At 41.2% G+C, this 26239-nt stretch overlaps 2 protein-coding genes across 3 annotated transcripts; one reads left to right on the top strand and one right to left on the bottom strand.

The window, feature by feature from the left end:
* Positions 1-1942: 1942 nt before the first annotated feature.
* LOC124672829 (SUPPRESSOR OF GAMMA RESPONSE 1-like) lies at positions 1943-20245 on the bottom strand. The gene is given in 6 exon segments (XM_047208995.1): positions 1943-1988; positions 2039-2049; positions 2831-3103; positions 3175-3260; positions 3263-3344; positions 20141-20245. Coding segments are annotated over 6 exon segments (603 nt in total).
* LOC124676084 (integrin-linked protein kinase 1-like) lies at positions 17995-26039 on the top strand. 2 transcript variants are annotated; one of them, XM_047212167.1, is made up of 11 exons: positions 17995-18026; positions 21604-21678; positions 22949-23065; positions 23826-23920; positions 24078-24198; positions 24283-24362; positions 25147-25206; positions 25280-25401; positions 25484-25569; positions 25660-25775; positions 25887-26039. In XM_047212167.1, the coding sequence occupies exons 2-11, from the start codon at positions 21640-21642 to the stop codon at positions 26017-26019; spliced, it is 969 nt and encodes a 322-aa protein (XP_047068123.1). In that variant the 5' UTR covers positions 17995-18026; positions 21604-21639; the 3' UTR covers positions 26020-26039. The 2 variants fall into 2 exon arrangements, with proteins under 2 accessions (XP_047068123.1, XP_047068122.1); XM_047212166.1 differs by lacking the exon at positions 17995-18026 and adding an exon at positions 20631-20990.
* Positions 26040-26239: the final 200 nt, after the last annotated feature.

Genomic DNA, 26239 nt, shown 5'->3' with positions numbered 1-26239 from the left:
TCATATTAAAAACACAAAAAAATTAGTTGCTTTACTTTCTGTCTTATTTATTAGCTCTATATCAAAAACACAAAAAAAATTAGTTACTTGCTTTTGCTTTATTCTACTTGCCTAGTTTACTTTTATTACTGTTATAATGAGTAATCCTGAAGTTGAAGTTCGTTCTTTTAAGCAACAAGGTGGAGAAAGTTTTAAAGATGCTTGGTATAGAATTAGTAATGCTCATCATAGGTCCATTAAGAAACACTCCACTATTATCCTTCTTAGGAACTTTTATGTTGGCTTATCTAGTTGGAATAGGTATGTTCTTGATACTCTTTTGGGAGGTAATTTCCTAGGTACTCCCGCTTTAGAAGCTAGTTGCATCATTGAGAGTCTAGTTGGAATACCACCTGTTAATGAAGTTAAAATTGAAATATCTCTTGAAGATGTTATGAAAACATTGGAAACCATAGAAAAAAAATCCAAGTGTTGAATCTAAATTGGAAAGTTATTTGATACTAGTTGAATGCCCGTGCGTTGCTACGGCTCCAACATTCTTTTCTTTCCACCTTTGCAAAAATAAAACATGAAAATCCAGAGACAACTATTCCTCCAAAATCATCTTCTAAAGTGAAATGGCCAACATACCACAAAGCACATAGTACAAGCAGACTAAGTATGCCATTAGAATTGGGACCTTTTGGGATATTGGAAGTGTCCCTGCTTTGGTCTGAAGAATGTGCATCTTTGAGGTTTTCTATTTTGTCGAAGCAGTACCCTCCGTACCAATCATATATACAAACATAACCTTAATTTTTTTCACTCTGTTAGGTGTGTCTTCTCTATCCCTACACCATGGAGGAAAACAAAATGTAGCCTTAGTCCTCTCATCCTTGCTCTGCACCACCTTTGACATGTGACCTATATTACTGAAAATTAGTATCCTTTCTATCCGTGGGAAAAAAAATGTGACTTGAGAAAAGATATATTCTAAAAAACATGGAACCAAGCATTAATGGATCGAAACAATTGCATCCTCACTGTTATAACACATCAATGCATTTTTTATATATTGAAAGTAACAAGGATATAATTAGTGACAAACTGACAACTACTAAATAATACGCACCGTCCTATTTGCCTCACTTTTGCTGCAATCTCACCCAAAATTGTAAATTTCAGCTAACATAAATGATCATTTCATTAAGAGTTATATCTTTTGCACTTTAAACATGAAAGATTGAGTAGGTTCCACATAGATGAATACGTCCAAGCAGAGCAGACACCATTTAGTTTGCTTGTATCAGACGTGCAACTTTTTTAGACATAAACTACGCAATGCCCATATTTTCTGCTAATCGCAAAACATTTAGAGCAGAAACCTACGCATATGTTTGGCATGTGTCAATTGTGCAACTACGGAACATATCAGTGCTCGTAAGTGCCATACATGAGATAGCACAAGGGTCTTGAGAGCTTACCCGAGTGAAACAATAAATGTTATGAATAAAGAGAAGCACATCCTTTTCTGTTCTTCAGAGTCGCGTAGACAAGAGCATCCTTGCTCTCAACTCTGCAGAAAAAACTGCCATGTAAGGAAAATTCCCCCAATACATAAGAATTGCCATAAAATACTAAAAATATACCATTTACCTGCTTGTCATCAAGCTTAATTAAACCACTCTCGATCATTTGCCTATACAAGTCATTGCCCTCACGAGTACGTTAAACCACCTAGAATAAACAATACGTAGAAATAAGCGAAATAAAGCACAAAAAACATCTTTGCATGACCAATAAACTCTGTAATGATACTAAACATGAAAAGACCAATTTTACCACATCTTTGATAGGGTGCTAGTAGATCGACAACCCAGTGAGAGTAAAATAATTGCCTCATTAGAATAAATAGTTGTAAAGATTAGAAGGAATCTAGCCAAATTTAAAGATTCCTAACTAATCAGATGAGCACCTTAATTCCAGTAACACTGCAGGTCACACGACACCTGGATGTACCACCAACAGGTGGATAACCCAGATCACCACATTATCTTACCATTGCTCTATCTAATCCAAAAAGCAACAAGTGTGTAACAGGATAGGGATGCCAAATCTGTTGTCCTCTAAAGAGAAATCAGCAGAAAGAGGGTCATGTCCACATTATCTTCACACTTTTTATGCCCCTTTTCCATGAGAAGACTCCAAAAACAGAACACTATCTCTAGATCAGCATTCCCCACCATATCAAACAATCCAAAAATATATATTATATAGTACCAAATCAAGAATGATCATCAGGCAATTAGTATTAACCAACCATGGTGGACGCTAACGTACGCTGGAGTGCTTGCAATAGTGGATGGTATCGTGGACAGCCCTGAATAGCCCGAGAAAATAAAACAGTCCTGAATTCTTCATCATTGACTATTAGTCTTGATTCAGTACAACCTATTGTGCCTGAGATTATGTCAACCGGCAGGAAAATTTCAACGCTACATGAAGATAGGATTTTCAGAACTGCAAGCATAACCATGGTGATTATTATTTATCCAACTTGAAAGTTCTAGAGATGCATACCAACCAGGTGAAAATCCTAACTCAATTGACAACCAAAATTGGAGATGATTTTACAGAGGTTGGAGGCACCCGAGGCTAACAGAGGTTGGAGGCTGGAGGTACTCATAGGGATTGGAGGGAAGAGAGAAGAAAGCGCATAGCGCTCTGATGTGCTACACCCAACCGTAAGACTGCCCCGCCATGTTCATGTGCGAGCATCAACCACACTGCCGATCCTGCGCGAGCACCAGTGCACAGGTCGCAGAGGCGCTGCAGCCTGTCAGCATCAAACCAAAAGGGTCCATTGTGTTTTGGTGTGATATTTATGTAATTCCCATAAAGTTCTCTGAGTGCTGTTATCACTATTGTTGAAGGCGTACAAGACAAATACTTCCTTGCAACCATGCAGACTCCCATCCAAGATTATTGATCTAGATGGTCCACTTTTCCGCCAGCTGATAAATTTGCCATTCTTATCGTTGTATAAGTTCCTTTTTGTGTGGAAGAAGTATGATGCTGTCCATACTGCTTTATACATGTATGATTGCATCCGGATGAACAATTGCTAGTTATTAATGACATGTACAATCAAACAAGAGAGTGCTTGCATTCCATAAAGAGTAAAATACCTGACACTTCTTGAAGGCGGATGCACCCAAATCCTCGATCTTCATCACCATATTTAATAAACTCGCTGATGAATGGATGGTGATGAGCCAACCATTTCTAATTTTTGCATCCACATGTCATAGAAGATCATTATTGATAAAATTAAAGTGCACATCTCTTAGTAACCGTGGCCAACCCTGCAATACGAAAAGCAGAATTCTAAAGTAAATAAGCAATTTAATTTGTTGCTAAGCAACTTCAATAACATTGCTTCATAGGGAAGATTTTGGCACATTTGAAGGATACAAGAGCTAGGTTGCCTGGATACGGCGATACGGATACGGATACCGCGATATGCCGATACGTCGATTTTCCAAAAACACCGATACGGGGATACGTTTGTATACATATAATTTTTGATAACATATATACCAATTACTGATTTTTTACCAACAAAACTACTATATAAGAGTACCTAGAGGTTGTTTGCATAAAAGCTTCACAACTCCAGCACTCTCTTAGTCGCTTCTCCACCTTGCTCTGAAGTAACGATTTAGTTTCTTTAAAAAAAAAAGGAAAATCAGCTGCTACGTACATGATAGGTATCCGCAGGTATCCGATACGTATCCGATACGGATACGTGAGTTTTCTGAAGTATCCGTGCAACGTAGTACAAGAGCAGATCATTGAACGGCTCAACTTGGTAATAGACAATATAGTATGACACCAATTTCAGTAAGCGCCCACACAGAAAAATGTAATTTTACTATCAGGTGATAAAAGAAAGTGTCAGGAACTATTTACTCCCTCCCTACTTCAAATAAATACTCGCCTCTCAAAATATATAACTACGAAGGTGTTGATGTCCTTGCATGCTTAGATTGTGACAGAAAAGAGTAATCTTTAGGGCTAACAGTATGTATGAAACTAAGCGAACAAACAGTGTAGGTCTACGAGAATTGGGGAAAGCCCCTGGTGACCTCGTTGACCATTTGCCAAACTTCAGAGTAACAAAAACTTCTTTCAAGTGAATTCATGGACGCTGGCAAGCCCAATAAAGCAAACAAAGAAGCGTAACAAGAAATGTTGCTCTAAGCCAACCCCGAGACAAGGGAATCTGGAACTTTGCGATGTCTAATAATAACACGAAACTGTATTAGAATTGAGAGCCAACGTCTATAATAACACAAAACTGTATTAGAATTTAGAACCACCTGCTGGGCCTCTTCATGAGTACCCTCTGGGGCCTGGCTAGCCTCGCACCTGCAAACCAGACAGAGTTCACGGCGCCGAATATCTTGACAGGGCAGAACCACGGAAGAAAACAAACTCAAGAAGGCATGCGTGAACCTGTCGGGGGTGGGAGGCGAGGGCTCTACCCGCGGCGCCTGTGGCGGCCGAAGGAGGCGGCTACGGCGCCCTGCGAGAGGGAGGTTCTCGGAGTCGAAATTGGTGGCGAAGCGGGAAGGGCCATGAGAGCGACCGCAAGGCCAGCCGCCAGACCCATATGGTCTCGCGCATCCCTCGTCCGTGGCTTCGAGGTCACCGAGAGGAGGGGAAGCGGAGGAGAGGTGCCTGAGATTCGGAGGCCTGGCCGGCGGTGCGAGGGGATGGTCGGGGAGATGGGTGTCACAGGTGGCGGCGCGATTGGATCTGGGGGAGAGAACGATGTGGGTGGAGGAGAACGAGAGAGAGGAGTTTGGAGGGTCGAGGGAGAGGTTTCCTCGAGCGGGCCTGGACACACGATCGAACGGTGGAATTTGCCCGCGGTAGATTGTACGGACACGATGGTTTCAATGACGACCATCAAACGTGTTGAGTGTCAAACGACCAACTCGTATTTAATAGTAAAGATAAAACTGATGAACTTGATAAATCTTTAGGAGGAATTGATGAAAGAATTAGCGTCCTAGGAACTTGTGTTGTCCATGATAATTAAATCAATAGGATTGATGAACTTGAAAAGGCTATGGGAACCTTGGGTTCAACTTTTTCTTCTCTTAAGTTTAAGGAGAAAGCTTATGTGGGTAAAGAGCAAAAATTCATGTATGCCTCTAAGGTGCCTAAACCAAAGAATTATTATAGGCCTAAAATTGATAAAACCCCTAGCACCACCATAGAAAATTTAGATAATGGAGCATCTAAGGTACCCTCTGCAACAAGTTGTGTTTGTAAGAAAAATAATAATGTTGATGCATCATCTCTTGAAAATACTTGATTTGCACTTTCTGCGCCTAGCTGAAAGGCGTTAAAGAAAATCACTTCTTGGGAGATAACCCAAGTTTTATTTTATTTACTGTATTGTTGAGTCTTGGAAGTTTTTTACTACTGTAGCAACCTCTCCTTATCATGTTTTTGTGCCAAGTAAAGTTTCTATGCTAAAGTTGATGCTAGATTTGGATCGCTGCGCAGAAACAGCATTGCTGTCTGTCACGAATTCGTACAGATTTCCCTGTAGAAAAATCAAAAAAATCTGAAAATTTACGAGCGTGATCCTCATATATGTACGCAACTTTAATTAGTTTTGAGTTTTTCCATTTGAGTAAGTTAAGTGCCCCTGCCAGATTCGTCTTTACGGACTGTTCTGTTTTTGACAGATTCTGCCTTTTATTTCGCATTGCCGCTTTTGCTATGTTGAATGAGTTTCTTTGTTCCATTAACTTTCAGAAGCTTTGTGCAATGTCCAGAAGTGTTAAGAATGATTGTGTCATCTCTGAATATGTGAATTTTTGATTATGCACTAACCCTCTAATGAGTTTGCTTGAAGTTTGGTGTGGAGGAAGTTTTCAAGGGTCAAGAGAAGAGGATGATATACTATGATCAAGAAGAGTGAAAGGTCTAAGCTTGGGAATGCCCCGGTGGTTCATCCCTGCATATTTTAAGAAGACTCAAGCATCTAAGCTTGGGGATGCCCAAGGCATCCCCTTCTTCATCGACAACATTATCAGGTCACTTCTAGTGAAACTATATTTTTATTCCATCACATCTTATGTTCTTTACTTGGAGCGTCGGTTTGCTTTTATTTTCGTTTTGGTTTGAATAAAGTTGGATCCCACCATTCTTATATTGGAGATATTACGCTCCGCTTTTTCATATGGAACACTTGTGTTCTTAATTGTGCTTTAATGTTCATGTCGAAGGCTGAAATTGCTTCGTTAAATTGCTAATTGGTTGGAATCAGAAAATGTTGCATATGGTTTGGAAATTTGGCAATTGTTTGAGCTCTCATAGATCATGTTTAAGCTCTTGCATCATGTATTTTAATCTATTAATGAAGAACTACCGTAGAGCTTGTTTAATTTGGTTTGCATGATTGGTCTCTCTAAGTCTAGATATTTTCTGGTAAAGTGTTTGAACAACAAGGAAGACGAGTGTAGAGCCTTATAATGCTTGCAATATGTTCTTGTGTAAGTTTTGTTGTACCTGTTCATACTTGTGTTTGCTTCAAAGAACCTTGCTAGCCCAAACCTTGTACTGAGAGGAAATGCTTCTCGTGCATCCAAACACCTTGAGCCAAAACCCATGCCATTTGTGTCCACCATATCTACCTACTATGTGGTATGTTTCTGCCATTCCAAAGTAAATTACTTGAGTGTTACCTTTAAAATTTCATTCCTTTATCTTTGCAATATATAGCTCATGGGACAAATAGCTTAAAAACTATTATGGTGATGGATATGTAGTTATGTGTCTTAGTTCTTATAAGTTGCTTGTTGAGCGGTAACCATGTTTCTGGAGACGCCATCAACTTTTACCTTTGTTGGATATCATGTGAGATGCTATGCATGTTCGTCTTGTCTGAAGTAAGTGCGATTTCATGATCAAATGGTTTGAGTATGCATATGTTAGAGAAGAACATTGGGCAGCTAACTAAAGCCATGTATCATGGTGGAAGTTTCAGTTAGGACATACAACCTCAATCTCTTATGAGAATATTAACTGTTGTTGAATGCTTAAGCATTAAAAGAGGAGTCCATTATCTGTTGTCTATGTTGTCCCGGTATGGATGTCTAAGTTGAGAATAATCAAAAGCGAGAAATCCAATGCGTGCTTTCTCCTTAGACCTTTGTACAGGCGGCATAGAGGTACCCCTTTGTGACACTTGGTTGAAACATATGTCATGCGATGATAATCCGTGTTTTTCGAGCTGATTAGGACAAGGTGCGAGCACTATTAGTACTCTATGCATGAGACATGCAACTTGTAGGAAGTATTATGCATAGCACATATGAATTATTACTACCATTGACAAAATTGTTTCTATGTTTTCAAAATAAAAGCTCTAGCACAAAAATATCAATCCATGCTTCCCTCTGCGAAGGGCCATTCTTTTACTTTATTGTTGAGTCAGTTTACCCACTTCTTTCTATCTTAGAAGCAAACACTTGTGTTAACTGTGTGCATTGATTCTTACATGTTTACTTATTGCACATGTTATATTACTCTATGTTGACAAATATCCATGAGATATACATGTTACAAGTTGAAAGCAACTTCTGAAACTTAATCATCCTTTGTGTTGCTTCAATGCATTCTACTTAGAATTTATTGCTTATGAGTTAGCTCTTATGCAACTCTTATTGATGCTTGTCTTGAAAGTACTATTCATGAAAAGTTTTGCTATATGATTCATTTGTTTAGTCATTATCTTTGTTAGCAATCTTTTGTTCAGATCACTCAATTCATCTCATATGCTTTACAATAATGTTGATCAAGATTATGTTGGTAGCATGTCACTTCAGAAATTATTTGTGTTATCGTTTACCTACTCGAGGGCGAGTAGGAACTAAGCTTGGGGATGCTTGATACGTCTCAAACGTATCTATAATTTCTTATGTTCCATGCTACTTTTATGACAATACTTGAATGTTTTATACATACTTTACAGACATTATTATACATTTTCCGGCACTAACCTATTAACAAGATGCCGAAGTGTCGCTTGTCGTTTTCGCGTTTTTGGTTTCGTAAATCCTAGTAAGGAAATATTCTCGGAATTGGACGAAATCAACGCCCAGGGTCCTATTTTTCCACGAAGCTTCCAGAAGACCGGAGGGATAACGAAGTGGGGCTACGAGGTGGCCAGACCATAGGGCGGCGCGGCCCAGGCCCTCGCCGCGCGGCCCTGTAGTCTGGGCCCCTCGGGTCGCCCCCTGACCTACCCTTCCGCCTACAAATAGCCTTCGTTGTGAAACCCCCTGTACCGAGAGCCACGATACGGAAAACCTTCCAGAGACGCCGCCGCCGCCAATCCCATCTCGGGGGATTCAGGAGATCGCCTCCGGCACCCTGCCGGAGAGGGGAATCATCACCGGAAGGGCTCTACATCATCATGCCCGCCTCCGGATTGATGCGTGAGTAGTTCATCCTTGGACTATGGGTCCATAGCAGTAGCTAGATGGTTGTCTTCTCCGCATGTGCTATCATTGTTTAGATCTTGTGAGCTGCCTAACATGATCAAGATCATCTATTTGTAATGCTACATGTTGTGTTTGGCGAGATCCGATGAATATAGAATATTATGTCAAGTTGATTATCAATCTATCATATATGTGTTGTTTATGTTCTTGCATGCTCTCCGTTGCTAGTAGAGGCTCTGGCCAAGTTGATACTTGTAACTCCAAGAGGGAGTAATTATGCTCGATAGTGGGTTCATGTCTCCATTGAATCTGGGATCGTGACAGTAGGTTCCAAGGTTGTGGATGTGTTGTTGCTACTAGGGATAAAACATCAATGCTTTGTCTAAGGATATTTGTGTTCATTACATTACACACCATACTTAATGCAATTATCTGTTGTTTACAACTTAATACTAGAAGGGGTTCGGATGATAACCTGAAGGTGGATTATTTAGGCATAGATGCATGCTGGATAGCGGTCTATGTACTTTGTCGTAATGCCCTGATTAAATCACATAGTAATCATCATTGATATGTATTGAATCTTTATTTGTCAATTGCCCGCCTGTAATTTGTCCACCCAGCATGTTAGTTATCTTATTGGAGAGACACCACTAGTGAACTCGTGGACCCCGGTCCATTCTTTTACATCTGAATACATTCTACTCGTTCTTACTGTTCTTTGCAAACAAACACCATTTTCCACTCGATACGTTTAATCCTTTGTTTTCAGCAAGCCGGTGAGATTGACAACCTCACTGTTACGTTGGGGCAAAGTACTTTGATTGTGTTGTGCAGGTTCCACGTTGGCGCCGGTTTTACTGGTGTTGCGCCGCACTACACTCCTCCACCAACAACCTTCACGTGCTTCTTGGCTCCTACTGGTTCGATAACCTTGGTTTCATACTGAGGGAAACTTGTTTCTATACGCATCATACCTTCCACTTGGGGTTCCCAACGGACATGTGCATCTACGCGTATCAGCTACATACACTCTTTTGTTGGATGACAAACACCATTCGTTGTGTAGGGCTACAAGAGCTCCCTCAAGCCGGAGTTAACAAGCGCCACAACATTCAGCATTCATATTTAAGTAACCTTAGAGCATAATAGATCTTTGCAAAATAAACCGAGTAGTAACATAACATACACACTGTCACCATTACACTATGAAAGGGGGAATAGATCACATCAATACTATCATAGCGATAATCAACTCCATAACTGATACGTCTCCAACGTATCGATAATTTCTTATGTTCCATGCTACTTTATTGATGATACCTACATGTTTTATGCACATTATATGTCATATTTATGCATTTTCTGGAACTAACCTATTAACAAGATGCCGAAGAGCCGCTTGCTCTGTTTTCTGCTGTTTTTGGTTTCAGAAATCCTAGTAAAGAAATATTCTCGGAATTGGACGAAACTTTCGCCCAGGGTCCTATTTTTGCACGAAGCTTCCAGAAGACCGAAGACCTAACGAAGTGGGGCCACGAGGTGGCCAGGGGGGTGGCTGGCGCGGCCCAAGCCCTGGCCGCGCCGACCTATCCCCTGGGCCCCTCGTGTGGCCCCTCGCGTTGACCTTCCGCCTACTTAAAGCCTCCGTCGCGAAACCCCCAGTACCGAGAGCCACGATACGGAAAACCTTACAGAGACGCCGCCGCCGCGAATCCCATCTCGGGGGATTCGGAGATCGCCTCCGGCACCCTGCCGGAGAGGGGATTCATCTCCCGGAGGACTCTTCATCGCCATGATCGCCTCCGGAGTGATGAGTGAGTAGTTCACCCCTGGACCATGGGTCCATAGCAGTAGCTAGATGGTCGTCTTCTCCTTGTTGTGCTTCATTGTTAGATCTTGTGAGCTGCCTAACATGATCAAGATCATCTATATGTAATTCTATATGTTGTGTTTGTCGGGATCCGATGGATAGAGAGTACTATGATTATGGTGATTATCAATCTATTGTTCATGTGTTGTTTATGATCTTGCATGCTCTCCGTTTCTAGTAGAGGCTCGGCCAAGTTTTTACTTTTAACTCCAAGAGGGAGTAATTATGCTCGATAGTGGGTTCATGCCTCCATTGAATGCGGGACAAGTGATGTGAAAGTTCTAAGGTTGTGGATGTGCTGTTGCCACTAGGGATAAAACATTGATGCTATGTCTAAGGATGTAGTTATTGATTACATTACGCACAATACTTAATGCAATTGTCTGTTGCTTTGCAACTTAATACCGGAGGGGGTTCGGACGATAACTCGAAGGTGGACTTTTTAGGCATAGATGCAGTTGGATGGCGGTCTATGTTCTTTGTCGTAATGCCCGGATTAAATCTCACTATATTTACCATGTCATGTATATGCATTGTTATGCCTTTCTCTATTTGTCAATTGCCCGACTGTAATTTGTTCACCCAACATGCTTTATCTTATGGGAGAGACACCTCTAGTGAACTGTGGATCCCGGTCCTATTCTTTCCATAGCATACAATCTACTTGTTTTACTCGTTTTCTTTGCAAACATCTTCCACTCGATACGTTTAATCCTTTGTTACAGAGCAAGCCGGTGAGATTGACAACCTCACCTGTTTCGTTGGGGCAAAGTACTTTGGTTGTGTTGTGCAGGTTCCTAGTTGGCGCCGAATCCCCGGTGTTGCGCCGCATCACATTCCGCGACCATCAACCTTCAACGTGCTTCTTGGCTCCTCCTCGGTTCGATTAAACCTTGGTTTCTTTCCGAGGGAAAACTTGCTACTGTGCGCATCATACCTTCCTCTTGGGGTTCCCAACGAACGTGTGAGTTACACGCCATCAAGCTCTTTTTCGGCGCCGTTGCCGGGGAGATCAAGACACGCCGCAAGGGAGTCTCCACTTCTCAATCTCTTTACTTTGTTTTTGTCTTGCTTTATTTTATTTACTACTTTGTTTGCTGCACTAAATCAAAACACAAAAAAATTAGTTGCTAGTTTTACTTTATTTACTGTCTTGCTCTCTATATCGAAAACACAAAAAAAAAAAATTAGTTACTTGCATTTACTCTATCTAGTTTGCTTTATTGTCCTGCACTCTATATTTAAAATACAAAAAAAAAATTTTTTACTTTTATTACCATGTCTAGCTCTGAACCTGTTACTTCTTCACCTGAGGACTTAGTTTTTACTTTCAAGCAAGGGGATGAGGAGAGTTTTAAGGATGCTTGGTCTAGAATTTTTACTTCTTATCGCGAAACTGAACCTCAAATGACTCTAAGTTTGCTCCTTAGTAATTTTTATTTTGGTCTTATGGTTCGCTATAGATATGCTTTGGACACTTTAGTAGGAGGAGATTTCCTTCATTGTAATGGGGATCAAGCTTTTAATGCCATAAAGAAATTGGTTGCATCACATGATTCAGCTAATAACTTTGATTCAGCCCTTATTAGCATTCATAATAGATTGAACAATCTCGAGATAAGTACAGCTCGCTTAAATGACAATTATCACTGTGTTCGTAATCGTCTTGAACAAGTCTTAGAGAATCCTAAACCTTCATCATGGGACCCTTCTGTTAAAATTGTTATCGGTGATCGAACTCTTCATGCCTATTGTGATATTATGTATGAATTTTGCCTTATGCCTGAAAACATTTATAAATCTTTGAAACTTTGGGGAGTCGAAAAAGGGGGAGAAGAAATAGCTCTTATTGATAACTCTATCATAATTCCTAAGGGAATAGCTGCAGGTGTGCATACAACCATTCGTGGAAGAACAGTATCCATTGATTATCTTATTATTGAAACAGGAAAAATCATATTCGGAAGATCCTTGCTGAAATTATTGGGAGCAGTCATTGATGTGGGAGAAGGCACTCTGAAATTCACCTCTATACCAGGGGGAAATCATATATTTCCTAAACCAAAAGGAAAGAAAAACATTAAGAAAGGTAAAGATGAAGCCCAAGGTAAGGTTGACACACCATCTCTCGATAATACTTGATTTGCACTTTCTGCGCCTAGCTGAAAGGCGTTAAAGAAAAGCGCTTATGGGAGACAACCCATGTTTTTACCTACAGCAATTTTTTGTTTTATTGAGTCTTGGAAGTTGTTTACTACTGTAGCAACCTCTCCTTATCATGTTTTTGTGCCAAGTAAAGTTTCTATGTCAAAGTTGGTATTATATTTGGGATCGCTGCACAGAAACAGCATTGCTGTCTGTCACGAATCTGGGCTCAATTCTCTGTAGAAAATTCGAAAAAATCTGCCAATTTACGAGCGTGATCCTCAGATATGTACGCAACTTTCATTAGTTTTGAGTTTTTCCATTTGAGCAAGTCTGGTGCCATTTATAAATTCGTCTTTACGGACTGTTCTGTTTTTGACAGATTCTGCCTTTTATTTCGCATTGCCTCTTTTGCTATGTTGGATTTATTTCTTTGATCCATTAATGTCCAGTAGCATTATGCAATGTCCAGAAGTGAAAATAATGATTGTGTCACCTCTGAATGAGTGAATTATTAATGATGCACTAACCCTCTAATGAGTTTGCTTGAAGTTTGGTGTGAAGGAAGTTTTCAAGGGTCAAGAGAGGAGAATGATATACTAAGATCAAGAGGAGTGAAAGCTCTAAGCTTGGGGATGCCCCCGTGGTTCATCCCTGCATATTTTAAGAAGACTCAAGCGTCTAAGCTTGGGGATGCCCAAGGCATCCCCTTCTTCATCGACAACATCATCGAGTTCCTCCCCTGAAACTATATTTTTATTCAGTCACATCCGGTGTTCTTTACTTGGAGCGTCGGTTTGTTTTCGTTTTTGTTTTTGTTTGAATAAGATGGATCCTAGCATTCACTTTGTGGGAGAGAGACACGCTCCGTTGTTGCATATGGACACATGTGTCCTTAGGCTTTACTCATAATGTTCAAGGCGAAGTTTCTTCTTCGTTAAATTGTTATATGGTTGGAATTGGAAAATGCTACATGTAGTAATTCTAAAAATGTCTTGGATAATGTGATACGTGGCAATTGTTGTGCTCATGTTTAAGCTCTTGCATCATATGCTTTGCACCCATTAATGAAGAAATACATAGAGCTTGCTAAAATTTGATTTGCATATTTGGTTTCTCTAAGGTCTAGATAATATCTAGTATTGAGTTTTGAACAACAAGGAAGACAGTGTAGAGTCTTATAATGTTTACAATATGTCTTTTATGTGAGTTTTGCTGCACTTGTTCATCCTTGAGTTTGCTTCAAATAACCTTGCTAGCCTAAACCTTGTATCGAGAGGGAATACTTCTCATGCATCCAAAATCCTTGAGCCAACTACTATGCCATTTGTGTCCACCATACCTACCTACTACATGGTATTTCTCCGCCATTCCAAAGTAAATTGCTTGAGTGCTACCTTTAAAATTCCATCATTCACCTTTGCAATATATAGCTCATGGGACAAAATAGCCTTAAAAACTATCGTAGTATTGAATATGTACTTATGCACTTTATATTTTATTAAGTTGCTTGTTGTGCGATAACCATGTTTCGGGGAACGCCATCAACTATTGTTGAATATCATGTGAGTTGCTATGCATGTCCGTCTTGTCCGAAGGTCTATCATTTTAGTGGTTGGAGCATGCAAAATTGTTAGAGAAGAACATTGGGCCGCTAACTAAAGCCATGAATCATGGTGGAAGTTTCAGTTTTGGACATATATCCTCAATCTCATATGAGAATAATAACTTTGCTACATGCTTATGCATTTAAGAGGAGTCCATTATCTCGTTGTCCATGTTGTCCCGGTATGGATGTCTAAGTTGAGAATAATCAAAAGCGAGAAATCCGAAATGCGAGCATTCTCCTTGGACCTTTGTACAGGCGGCATGGAGGTACCCCTTTGTGACACTTGGTTGAAACATGGCATGCAAAGATCCGGTAGTCCAAGTTAAGTAGGACAAGGTGCGGGCACTATTAGTATACTATGCGTGAGGCTTGCAACTTGTAAAATATAATTTTCATAACTCATATGCTTTATTACTACCGTTGACAAAATTGTTTCATGTTTTCAAAATAAAAGCTCTAGCACAAATACAGCAATCGATGCTTTCCTCTTTGAAGGACCATTCTTTTACTTTTATTGTTGAGTCAGTTTACCTATCTCCTTCCACCTTAAGAAGCAAACACTTGTGTGAACTGTGCATTGATTCTTACATACTTGCATATTGCACTTGTTATATTACTTTATGTTGACAATATCCATGAGATATACATGTTACAAGTTGAAAGCAACCGCTGAAACTTCATCTTCCTATGTGTTGCTTCAACACCTTTACTTTGATTTATTGCTTTACGAGTTAACTCTTATGCAAGACTTATTGATGCTTGTCTTGAAGTACTATTCATGAAAAGTCTTTGCTATATGATTCAGTTGTTTACTCATGTCATTACCTTTGCTTTGATCGCTGCATTCATTACATATGTTTACAAATAGTATGATCAAGATCATGATGGCATGTCACTTCAGAAATTATCTTTGTTATCGTTTTACTCCGCTCGGGACGAGCGTAACTAAGCTTAGGGATGCCGATACGTCTCCAACGTATCGATAATTTCTTATGTTCCATGCTACTTTATTGATGATACCTACATGTTTTATGCACATTATATGTCATATTTATGCATTTTCTGGAACTAACCTATTAACAAGATGCCGAAGAGCCGACTTGTCGTTTTCTGCTGTTTTTGGTTTCGAAATCCTAGTAAAGAAATATTCTCGGAATTGGACGAAACTTTCGCCCGTGGTCCTATTTTTGCACGAAGCTTCCGGAAGACCGAAGACCTAACGAAGTGGGGCCACGAGGTGGCCGGGGGTGGCTGGCGCGGCCCAAGCCCCGGCCGCGCCGACCTATCCCCTGGGCCCCTCGTGTGGCCCCTCGCGTTGACCTTCCGCCTACTTAAAGCCTCCGTCGCGAAACCCCCAGTACCGAGAGCCACGATACGGAAAACCTTACAGAGACGCCGCCGCCGCGAATCCCATCTCGGGGGATTCCGGAGATCGCCTCCCGCACCTCGCCGGAGAGGGGATTCATCTCCCGGAGGACTCTTCATCGCCATGATCGCCTCCGGAGTGATGAGTGAGTAGTTCACCCCTGGACCATGGGTCCATAGCAGTAGCTAGATGGTCGTCTTCTCCTTGTTGTGCTTCATTGTTAGATCTTGTGAGCTGCCTAACATGATCAAGATCATCTATATGTAATTCTATATGTTGTGTTTGTCGGGATCCGATGGATAGAGAGTACTATGATTATGGTGATTATCAATCTATTGTTCATGTGTTGTTTATGATCTTGCATGCTCTCCGTTTCTAGTAGAGGCTCGGCCAAGTTTTTACTTTTAACTCCAAGAGGGAGTAATTATGCTCGATAGTGGGTTCATGCCTCCATTGAATCCGGGACGATGACAGAAAGTTCTAAGGTTGTGGATGTCTTGTTGCCACTAGGGATAAAACATTGATGCTATGTCTAAGGATGTAGTTATTGATTACATTACGCACAATACTTAATGCAATTGTCCGTTGCTTTGCAACTTAATACTGGAGGGGTTCGGACGATAACCTCGAAGGTGGACTTTTTAGGCATAGATGCGGTTGGATGGCGGTCTATGTTCTTTGTCGTAATGCCCGGATTAAATCTCACTATATTTACCATGTCATGTATATGCATTGTTATGCCTTTCTCTATTTGTCAATTGCCCGACTGTAATTTGTTCACCCAACATGCTTTATCTTATGGGAGAGACACCTCTAGTGAACTGTGGATCCCGGTCCTATTCTTTCCATAGCATACAATCTACTTGTTTTACTGTTTTCTTTGCAAACATCTTCCACTCGATACGTTTAATCCTTTGTTACAGCAAGCCGGTGAGATTGACAACCTCACTGTTTCGTTGGGGCAAAGTACTTTGGTTGTGTTGTGCAGGTTCCTAGTTGGCGCCGGAATCCCTGGTGTTGCGCCGCATCACATTCCGCGACCATCAACCTTCAACGTGCTTCTTGGCTCCTCCTGGTTCGATTAAACCTTGGTTTCTTTCTGAGGGAAAACTTGCTACTGTGCGCATCATACCTTCCTCTTGGGGTTCCCAACGAACGTGTGAGTTACACGCCATCAATAACCTACAAGAGATTATGATCATAATCTACGACAAGAACCACACGATGCACACACTGTCACCATTACACCGTGCAGGAGGAATAAACTACTTTAATAACATCACATGAGTAGCACATAGACTAGTAGCGATACAAAGCTCGTCATATAGATCTCAATCATGTAAGGTAGCTCATAAGATCATTGTATTGGAGTACAGAGAGAGAGATTAACCACATAGCTACCAGTACAACCCCTTAGCCTCGAGGGAGAACTACTCCCTCCTCATCATGGGAGCAGCAGCGTTGATGGAGATGGCGGTGGTGTCGATGGAGAAGCCTTCCGGGGGCACTTCCCCGTCCCGGCGGCGTGCCGGAACAGAGACTCCTGTCCCCGGATCTTGGCTTTGCGATGGCGGCGGCTCGGGAACTTTTCTCGTACCGTGGCTTATTCGTATCGAAGATTTAGGTCGGGGGCTTCTTATAGGCGAAGAGGTGGAGTCGGAAGGGCTACGGGGGCCCACACGGTAGGCCGGCGCGCCCCCTCGGCCGCGCCGCCTATCGTGTGGGGCCCCTGTGGCCCCCTCCGGTTCCTCTCGGGTGTTCTGGAAGCTTCGTGGAATTCTAAGATGCTCGGGCGTTGATTTCGTCCAATTCCGAGAATATTTCCTTACTAGGATTTCTGAAACCAAAAACAACGAAAAACGAGAACCGGCACTTCGGCATCTCGTCAATAGGTTAGTTCCGTAAAATGCATCAAAACGATATAAAGTGTGAACAAAACATGTAGGTATTGTCATAAAACAAGCATGGAACATCAGAAATTATAGATACGTTGGAGACGTATCAATATGCATCTCTATTCTGTCAATTGCCCAACTGTAATTTGTTCACCCAACATGCTATTTATCTTATTGGAGAGACACCACTAGTGAACTGTGGACCCCGGTCCTTTCTTTTACATCTGAAATACAATCTACTGCAATCACTGTTCTTTGTTGTTTTATGCAAGCAAACATAATTCTCCACACCATACGTTTAATCCTTTGTTTTCAGCAAGCCGGGAGATTGACAACCTCACTGTTAAGTTGGGGCAAAGTAGTTTGATTGTGTTGTGCAGGTTCCACGTTGGCGCCGGAATCACTGGTGTTGCGCCGCACTACACTCCTCCACCAACAACCTTCACGTGGCCTTCATCTCCTACTGGTTCGATAAACCTTGGTTTCTTATTGAGGGAAAACTTCCTGTTGTGCTCATCATACCTTCCTCTTGGGGTTCCCAACGGACGTGTGCTTTACCGTCACAAGGAAGCTGTTGCTACACGCCACAAGCAGGGCCGACGTCAACGCGCTCGACCGCTGGCAGAACACGGTGAGCCGCCCCGTCTCACTTTACTTGGTTTGTCTTTTTTTTTAAAAAAAAATATAAGCCTTAAGATTTGAGATGGATATAATATCTTGTTATCACATAGTTGCTTGTCTTACTTAGCATAAGTTGTTGGTGCATATAGGTGAACCATAATATAAAAATGTTTTATGCTTGATAAATTAAACGCTAATTTTATTACTCATTTAATCAAACCAATATCGTAAAAGTTTTAAACCACCTACTCACCCTCTCTAGGAGGCATTTGTGTCCTTTCAGGCGAACAAGTGGGTGTCGGTCGAGATATCGTGTACCCCTATGGGTTAGTTGTAGATGTGCTCACACCTACCACACAAATTTAATGTCGTGAGAACCCACAATATTTTTATTTTTTTAGTAGTTACTATAAGTGACACTATTTCAAGAACAAGTATAGATCATAACATGTTGTGAACTTATTACTTTGAGTTGCAAGACAAATTTGATCATGGTAGAAAAATATCATTCCAAAGTTCAATTTATAACTCTAGAAGATTGGAGGTGGCGTTTTGGCTCATAGGAGCAAATGCTCCCATTATACAAAATAATTAAAAACAATTTTAAAAATGTCAATAAATTCTGACATAAATTTTTTGGTGTACATTGTGACATTTTTTGTTAGTGCACAAGTTTTCATGGAGAAACAATATTTTATGTGGCGTGTACAAAAAAGACAAAAAAATATCCTGTACGTAGTCGTGTTATAGCATCAAAATTTGTCTTTTTACAGGAGCCACAATTTTTTTTAGTTTCTTTTGAAAACTTGTGCACGAACATAAAATATGTAGATGTACATGAAAAATTTTACTTTAGAATTTTTTGACACTTCGAAATATAGATTCACATAGTGGGAGCAAATGCTCCTATGAGCCAAAGTGAATATCCCTAGAAGATTCTACAAATTTCTTATATGATCATACACTACAAATCCATTTGTTAGGTTGTAAACTTCGGAATATCTACCAACATACTTAATAATACAAAAATTGATAAGAACACACATAGAAAGTATACATTTACACAATATAATTCATCAATAGTTGAAAAATATTTCATAATGAGACTGTGTTTTTATATTTTTGTTTTCACATTTAAGGTGTCACCATTTCAATATCTTTAAAGGGGCAACAACACATAAAGGAAATTTTTTTGTAGCAAGCCATGCTATATTTTCAACGATATACATTGCAACTATATTATGAAAAAGCAACGGTTAATATATAGCGACATTGTTGTGTAATTAGCAATGATAGGTAAGAAATACAGAACATACTTTTTTTGAACAATACATCATAATAAAAATGTAGAAATAAGTACTCCCTCCGTTCCTAAAAAAGCTCCACAACTCATCCGTATCTAGAAAAAGTTGCCGAGCTTTTTTAGAAATGGGGGAGTATAAAAGTTTATTATCATTACATTAACTTAACTTGGCTCGGGTCCAAAACTTACTTGGATGAGCTCTAGCTATATGAACCGTGAGGATCTCATAGTTTCCCATGACGTGTGCACTAGAGCGGTGAGCAGCGACACATGGATGGGATTGCAGATCCTTCTGATGGAGCATACTGTTTCATGGCAGAGAGGGCTCTACGATTTGGGATTGGGAAATGTAGAGTGATATACTTAGGGCGTAGATATGGGCGAAGAGATGAGCACACACGTGTTTATATACACGACATGTATGGTGTTCGGTGGACCTATAAAAACCCAGGAAACATATCCGTTTCTTGAATTATCAATGTAGTATTCTCATGAGAATAAATCAAATGAGGGGGTGCTTATAACATGGGCAGTGAACCCGTTGATACCCATATGATTCTTCAGATGTACCGAAAATCGCATGATTTGATCGATTTCTCAGGTTGGGTGGTAAGGACTGTTTCCAAGCTTGTCGGTTTGGGGGTTTCTTTCTTTATTCAGTTGGTGGCTCAATCTGTTATTTTAATATGAAGAAATGTTGTAATATGCATATGGTCCTTCTGAAACACGGCAATGTGCACCCGTGCTTCTTAAATATAACCGACATTTTGTTCCATACAAACTTGAAAGTGAAGAGGTCGAATGCCATCGCACCCGATTACCCGAAGCACCGGCATCCAATTCCTTTGCACGAAAACGGCGATCACCTTTCCAATCGGAGAGGCAGCACCGCCGTGGTACGCATGAATCCGCTGAAGCCGTACCATGTCGCGTGGGAGAAACTCTATGTGGCGTGTATGTTTGGCGCTAGCATGGACAGATCCGTCAATTCCCCCGGTTCGTTTGTGTTTTCGACGGGCTTGCGATATCGCTGACACGGAACGTTCCCCCGGTCCTGTGGGCGGGCCGTTCCAGGCTGGCGCACAAGTGGGCGTCCGTCGGTCAAGCCGAGCGCCCCCTCGCGTATCCCTCTGGCGAGCGCCTCGCCATTCCCCGATCAGATCCCATCGCTCACGCTCACGCGCGCCCAGGGACACAAAACAGCAATCATCCCCCACCTCCACCTCCGAAACACTCGGACGGACCTCCAATCCAAGAGAAACGCACGCACCGCCGCAGAGAGATTCTCGGACGTACACGCGCGGGGGACCGATGAGCGGGGCGACGGAGGAGGACCCGAAGCGCGCGGCCGGCTCCGGCTCCGGCTCCGGCGGCGGCGGCGGCGCGGGCGGGTCGTCGGGCAGCGGCGGCGGCGGCGACGGCCACGCGCGGCGCCGGTTCGACGACAAGGCGCTGGTGGCGCGCACGTCGCTCATCCTCTGGCACACGCACCAGAACGACGCCGCCGCCGTGCGCAAGCTGCTCGAGGAGGACGGCGCGCTCGTCAGCGCGCGCGACTACGACAGCCGCACCCCGCTCCACGTCGCCGCGCTGCACGGCTGGCAGGAGGTCGCGGAGTGCCTCGTCGCCAACGGGGCCGACGTCAACGCGCTAGACCGCTGGCAGAACACGGTGAGACCTCGCGCCCCGTCGATCCTTCCTTAATTTCCACCTCTCTCTCTTCATGTCGTCTCGGTCCTTCGCGATCTGCTCTGGCCTGGGCGTCCCCTCCTGTTCTCGTTGAAAAATCATTTGAAATCGAATTGCGGGTTCGTGTCGGGATTTGGGTTCATTTTACAACGTCGTTAGATGAATTTGCTAATTCTGGTGGGGAAACGATCGAGCATGGGTCTCTAGTTGGCACTCTGCAAATTTTAATTCGTTCTACGGGGCACCTGTCGATCACCATCTGGCCCCCGGGACTTGAGTTGAGGCCTCCTCATCTGCTCGACGACTTCACCGTTTCTACCGCGAATTGGCTGGGGCGTGTGCTACGTCTCGTTGTTCGAACGCGTCTACATTCATTTTATCCCTCTTGTTTTTTAAAAGCAAGCTGGTTCAAAGCATGAAATTAGTATTGGTTAAATTTTTTTATTTCGAGAATGTATATTGGTTAAACTTTGGGGCTCATGATAACTGTCTAACTGATTGTTTTTATTTATGCGCCAATGTACGTTGGTTCTGCCTCCCGTTTCTAAAACTGTGGTAATTGTTCACGGTGTGCTTACTTTTGGTTCATTTACAGCCACTTGCAGATGCGGAGGGTGCAAAGAGGCATGCTATGATCGACCTGCTCAAGAAGCATGGCGGATTGACATACGTAAGTACCCATCCACCTGGGCTCGGTTTAATTCATTGCCTTGCCCACTGAATTGCAAAGTTGTAGGGATGTTTAGCCTCAGCATTAGCTCAACACTACTAAATTTGCCACTTGACACCAGGTATTCTGATTCCACCAGTAACTGTTATGGTTATGGAAGTAGTGGGTGAGTCCCCATATATTCCTCTGCAGCTGTCTCTGTCATGGTCCTCAATCTGTATCCAGGGCACTTGGTCCCAAATATTTGTTACCACAAGTAGAAGTAGGGTATTTGGATTTGTCTGTGCTCTATATGGAAAAATGTTAGATGCGGTACTAATGGATGATTTTGATATCTTGTTTGTGTTACACGTGGGAATCTGTTAGAAATTGCCGGATGTACAACAATTGTGTCAATTGTTGATTAAAGACCCGATACTGTTCTCTTTTTGGAGATCATACTGGATACACTAAGGATGGGTTCTAGAGGTTTGCTTGTCTATTTTTCCTTCATTTAATGGCTAGTCTTGGTGCACCTTTCAAGCATGACCAAATTAATTATGCTCTACTTAGTTGGTATAAGTGTTCTATTCGATAAGAGCTGTCTATTTAATTACTGAGACTCCATTACGTGTTTATAGTCGGCATCGTCCCATTTAATCATGCGCAGATACATCAGGTTCCCCTGATTTAATTTTCCTCTGATACGTGGGCATGTTGGTTATTGCATTGAAAAGTTGTAGGAATGTCTAGTTTGAACATTAGCCCAACATTACTAAATTTGTAACTTGACACCAGGTATTTCGATTTCACCAGTAACTATATGCTTATGGAAGTAGTGGGTGAGTCCCCCATATATCATCTGCAGCTGTCTCTGTCATGGTCCTGAGTCTGTATCCAGGGCACTTGGTCAGTTGGTCCCAAATATTTGTTACCACAAGTAGAAGTGGCGTGTTTGGATGTGTCTGTGTTCTTTATGGAAAATGTTAGATGCGGTCTGCTAGATATTCCCGCACATACAACAAATATGTCAATTGTTGATTTAAGACCTGATACTGTTCTCATTTTGGAGATCGTTGCTAAGGATGGGTTTTAGAGGTTTACCTGTCTATTTTCATTTAGTGGGTAGTCTTGGTGCACCATTCAAGCACGACCAAATTAATTATACTCTATTTAGTTGGAATAAATTTTCTATTGGGGTAAGAGCTGTCTAAATCATGGTGTTTATAATTGGCACATCATTTAATCATGCCCAGATACATCGGATTCCTCTGATTCAGTTTTTCTGTAGGGTAAAACTGGAAGCCACTTTGAAGCAAAGTCAATTCCACCTCCCCTAACAAACAAGGCTGACTGGGAGATTAACCCACTTGAACTGGATTTCACAAAAGCAGTTATGATCGGAAAGGTTACTATTCTCGAATTATCTCCTACTTCATTGCAACTGTTTTTTAATTAAATCATTGCAGCTGTAATATAAAGATTATGTTATGTGATATAAAGAATTCTTAGTTAGACGTTGCAATTTTTATCAAGGCGAACTGATTTATATATAATGCACACTGCATACTGAGACATGATAGCAGATAATTGCTAACATAAAAAGTTAAATTGATTACTGGGTGTTCTTAAGCTTTTAATATGTTATGTAAACAGAGACTGTTAGGTTTTGAAACTTGCTTTAATTAGTTGAATGCGGGTTGTTAATCTACTACGGAGTAATAGACTTTAGCCCTTTCATGGTTACAAAATTTCCATCACTAGCATACTTGAGTTAATGCAATTATGTAGCATTTGGCTTATTCTTGATGGAGTGAGCAAGGTGGAACCATTGCCCTTCATTTTGTTTTTGAACTTTAGGTCACGAGTTGTATGTTTGATGTATCAAATTAGTTAGAGGTAATAATTTACCATTTACTTCCAATCATAATACATGCGAGCAGAATAATGGATTTTAAAAAAAAATTGAAGCTAATTTTATTTTGGATGGTCAATTTATATTTGACTTACTCCTCTGCACCAATTAATTTTGGCCGGAGGGATTAGTATAGTACTAGGAAGATAATGGACTTATTGTGGTATATTTGCATAACAACCATGTGCTTTGCTCCACCCTCATTTTTGTAATTGTGCTATCTTAAGTTCACCAAACCTGCTAACTACTGCAGGGATCTTTTGGTGAAATTCTGAAAGCAAATTGGCGAGGAACTCCTATTGCTGTCAAGCGCATTCTTCCATCATTATCTGATGACAGGCTGGTTATGTAAGTTTAAGTTTAGTCACATAGTTGCTAGGGTAGGCGTTCACATTTCATGCGGTTAACTATGTTTTGTATGAGGCGTGACTGGACACTATTAGCTTTTTGTCACATGTTTGTCTGATGGAGTGTTCACTTAACATTTCCTTTCCTTGGTTTGCAGCCAGGATTTTAAGCATGAAGTCAACTTGCTGATAAAGCTGAGGCATCCAAATATTGTGCAATTTCTTGGAGCAGTCACAGAAACCAAGCCTTTGATGCTAGTTACTGAGTTCTTACGAGGAGTATGTAATCTGTTTTGGAAGTCAACTATCCTGTGATGCAGTCCATTTGGAACTCGCTAATGCTGATCTAAATGCATGTTCTAGGGTGATCTTCATCAATATCTCAAGGAGAAAGGCTCACTCCCACCACTTACGGCTATTAATTTTGCATTGGACATTGCAAGGTATTCTCATCTTCATGTGTTTAGCTCATACAATATAATACTCCCTCCGATTCATATTACTTGACACTAATATAGATGTATCTAGACACAGTACATCCATTTTGGTGGCAAGTAATATGGATCGGAGGAAGTATATAATGTTTATATATATGATGGATCTGTGCAGGGTTCTTATTAGTCTCTCTCTCGCCCTAAATACTTGTCGTGGATTTAGGTAAAATTTAGGCTAAAATATATCTAGATTCATTGAACCTGTGACAAGTATTTAGGGCCAGAGGGAGTATATAATTTGCTTTGAACTGTATCCTTCTCATAGAAAATTAACTATTGTACTATCGCTAATTAGTTATGTCCTTGAATATGTAGTTTAGTGAAAATCTTATTATGTTCTTTTTTGTATTGGATCATTCTATATAATGCATTTTCGTACCCCCTTATAATTCTCTTGTACGCCCTGCGTTCGTCTTTAGGGTACTGGCTACTCAGCGCTGACTCTGATTTTGCTTTGAACAAAAATTCTTAGCATCCAAGTTTAGTAGGCACTGTGGGTATTGGTTGCTGTCATGATCTCCTTAAGATCTATTTGAACTGCAAAGCGAATTTACTAACACCACATCCTTGAACCATTACTGTTTCCTTTTTTTTCTTTTATGGAAAATAAGTACTTTCTGTCGTAGGTTCTACCTTCCCATATGAAAATTCACTTGATTTAGTGATCTTTTTTTTATTTCTTATAAATAATAATGATCCATGTGTTACTCATTTGACTAATTTTCTTCTGTAGGGGCATGGCATATCTTCATAATGAGCCTAATGTTGTAATTCACCGGGACTTAAAGCCAAGGTCTGATCGATTACTTGTTTTGCCAAGTCAAGCAGCTACATAGGCTATTCTAACCTGTTATATTTACCTCCAGAAATATCCTTCTAGTTAATACTGCTGCCAACCACCTGAAAGTTGGAGATTTTGGTCTTAGCAAGATTATCAAATCTCAGCATGCCAACGATGTATACAAGATGACTGGAGAGACCGGAAGCTGTAAGTGCTCAGGACTTGTATAGTTTGCCTTTCCTCTCTGAACTTATTCTCACAAGTCGTCTTGATATTTGTTCAAACACAGACCGGTACATGGCTCCTGAAGTTTTCAAGCACCGTAAATACGACAAGAAAGTTGATATCTTCTCCTTTGCCATGATACTATACGAGGTAGTTTTTGCCATCTAAACCTGCAACCCAGCAGCATGTCATATCATATGATTGTGCCTGTTCTGAACTAATTATTCCTTTTGATTGTAGATGCTTGAAGGGGATCCACCTTTTTCCAACTATGAACCTTATGAGGCTGCTAAGTATGTGTCAGATGGGCATCGCCCAGCTTTCCGTTCAAAAGGGCATACTGCTGAGTTGAAAGAGTAAGTACTAGTACAAGCTAAAACAGAACCCTCCTAACAATCTGCGACTGACATGTTCATGTAAGCTTGTCTCTTTGTCTTCAGTACTATAACGTGGTTTCTTAACTGCAGGCTGACTGAGCTATGTTGGGCTGCGGATATCAACCTGAGACCATCTTTCCTAGAGATACTCAAGAGGCTGGAGAAGATCAAGGAAAGCTTATCATCCCACGATCACCACTGGCATTTATTCTCGCAATCCTAGTCCTTATACTCGTTACAAGCAATCTAAACTACAGGTGTTGTGAATGGGTTTTCATGGGGGGTCAACATCGATTGTGTACAAAATTGGATGGCCAAAAAAGTCCACTGAAACGACAAAAAGATGCTCTGATGCTTTTGTTTCTGCCAAAGCAGATACTTTTCTCGAATCACTCTTTGCTTTTAGTTAATTGTGAAAGCCTGGAGGGTGATTAGCCCATAGT

Source organism: Lolium rigidum, chromosome 7 (genome assembly GCF_022539505.1).
Source record: "Lolium rigidum isolate FL_2022 chromosome 7, APGP_CSIRO_Lrig_0.1, whole genome shotgun sequence".
In the NCBI taxonomy this organism is placed as follows: domain Eukaryota; kingdom Viridiplantae; phylum Streptophyta; class Magnoliopsida; order Poales; family Poaceae; genus Lolium; species Lolium rigidum.
The sequence above is the reverse complement of the archived record's forward strand: the minus strand, read 5'-3'. Positions and strand labels throughout refer to the sequence as shown.

Bases quoted from the DNA above. Each gene is read 5' to 3' on its own strand.
- LOC124676084 (XM_047212166.1), top strand. From the start codon at position 20,631: ATGAGCGGGGCGACGGAGGAGGACCCGAAGCGCGCGGCCGGCTCCGGC. The intron at 25,402-25,483 runs GTAAGTGCTCAG...GTTCAAACACAG, and splicing joins GACTGGAGAGACCGGAAGCT to ACCGGTACATGGCTCCTGAA. The intron at 25,570-25,659 runs GTAGTTTTTGCC...TTTTGATTGTAG, and splicing joins TTGCCATGATACTATACGAG to ATGCTTGAAGGGGATCCACC.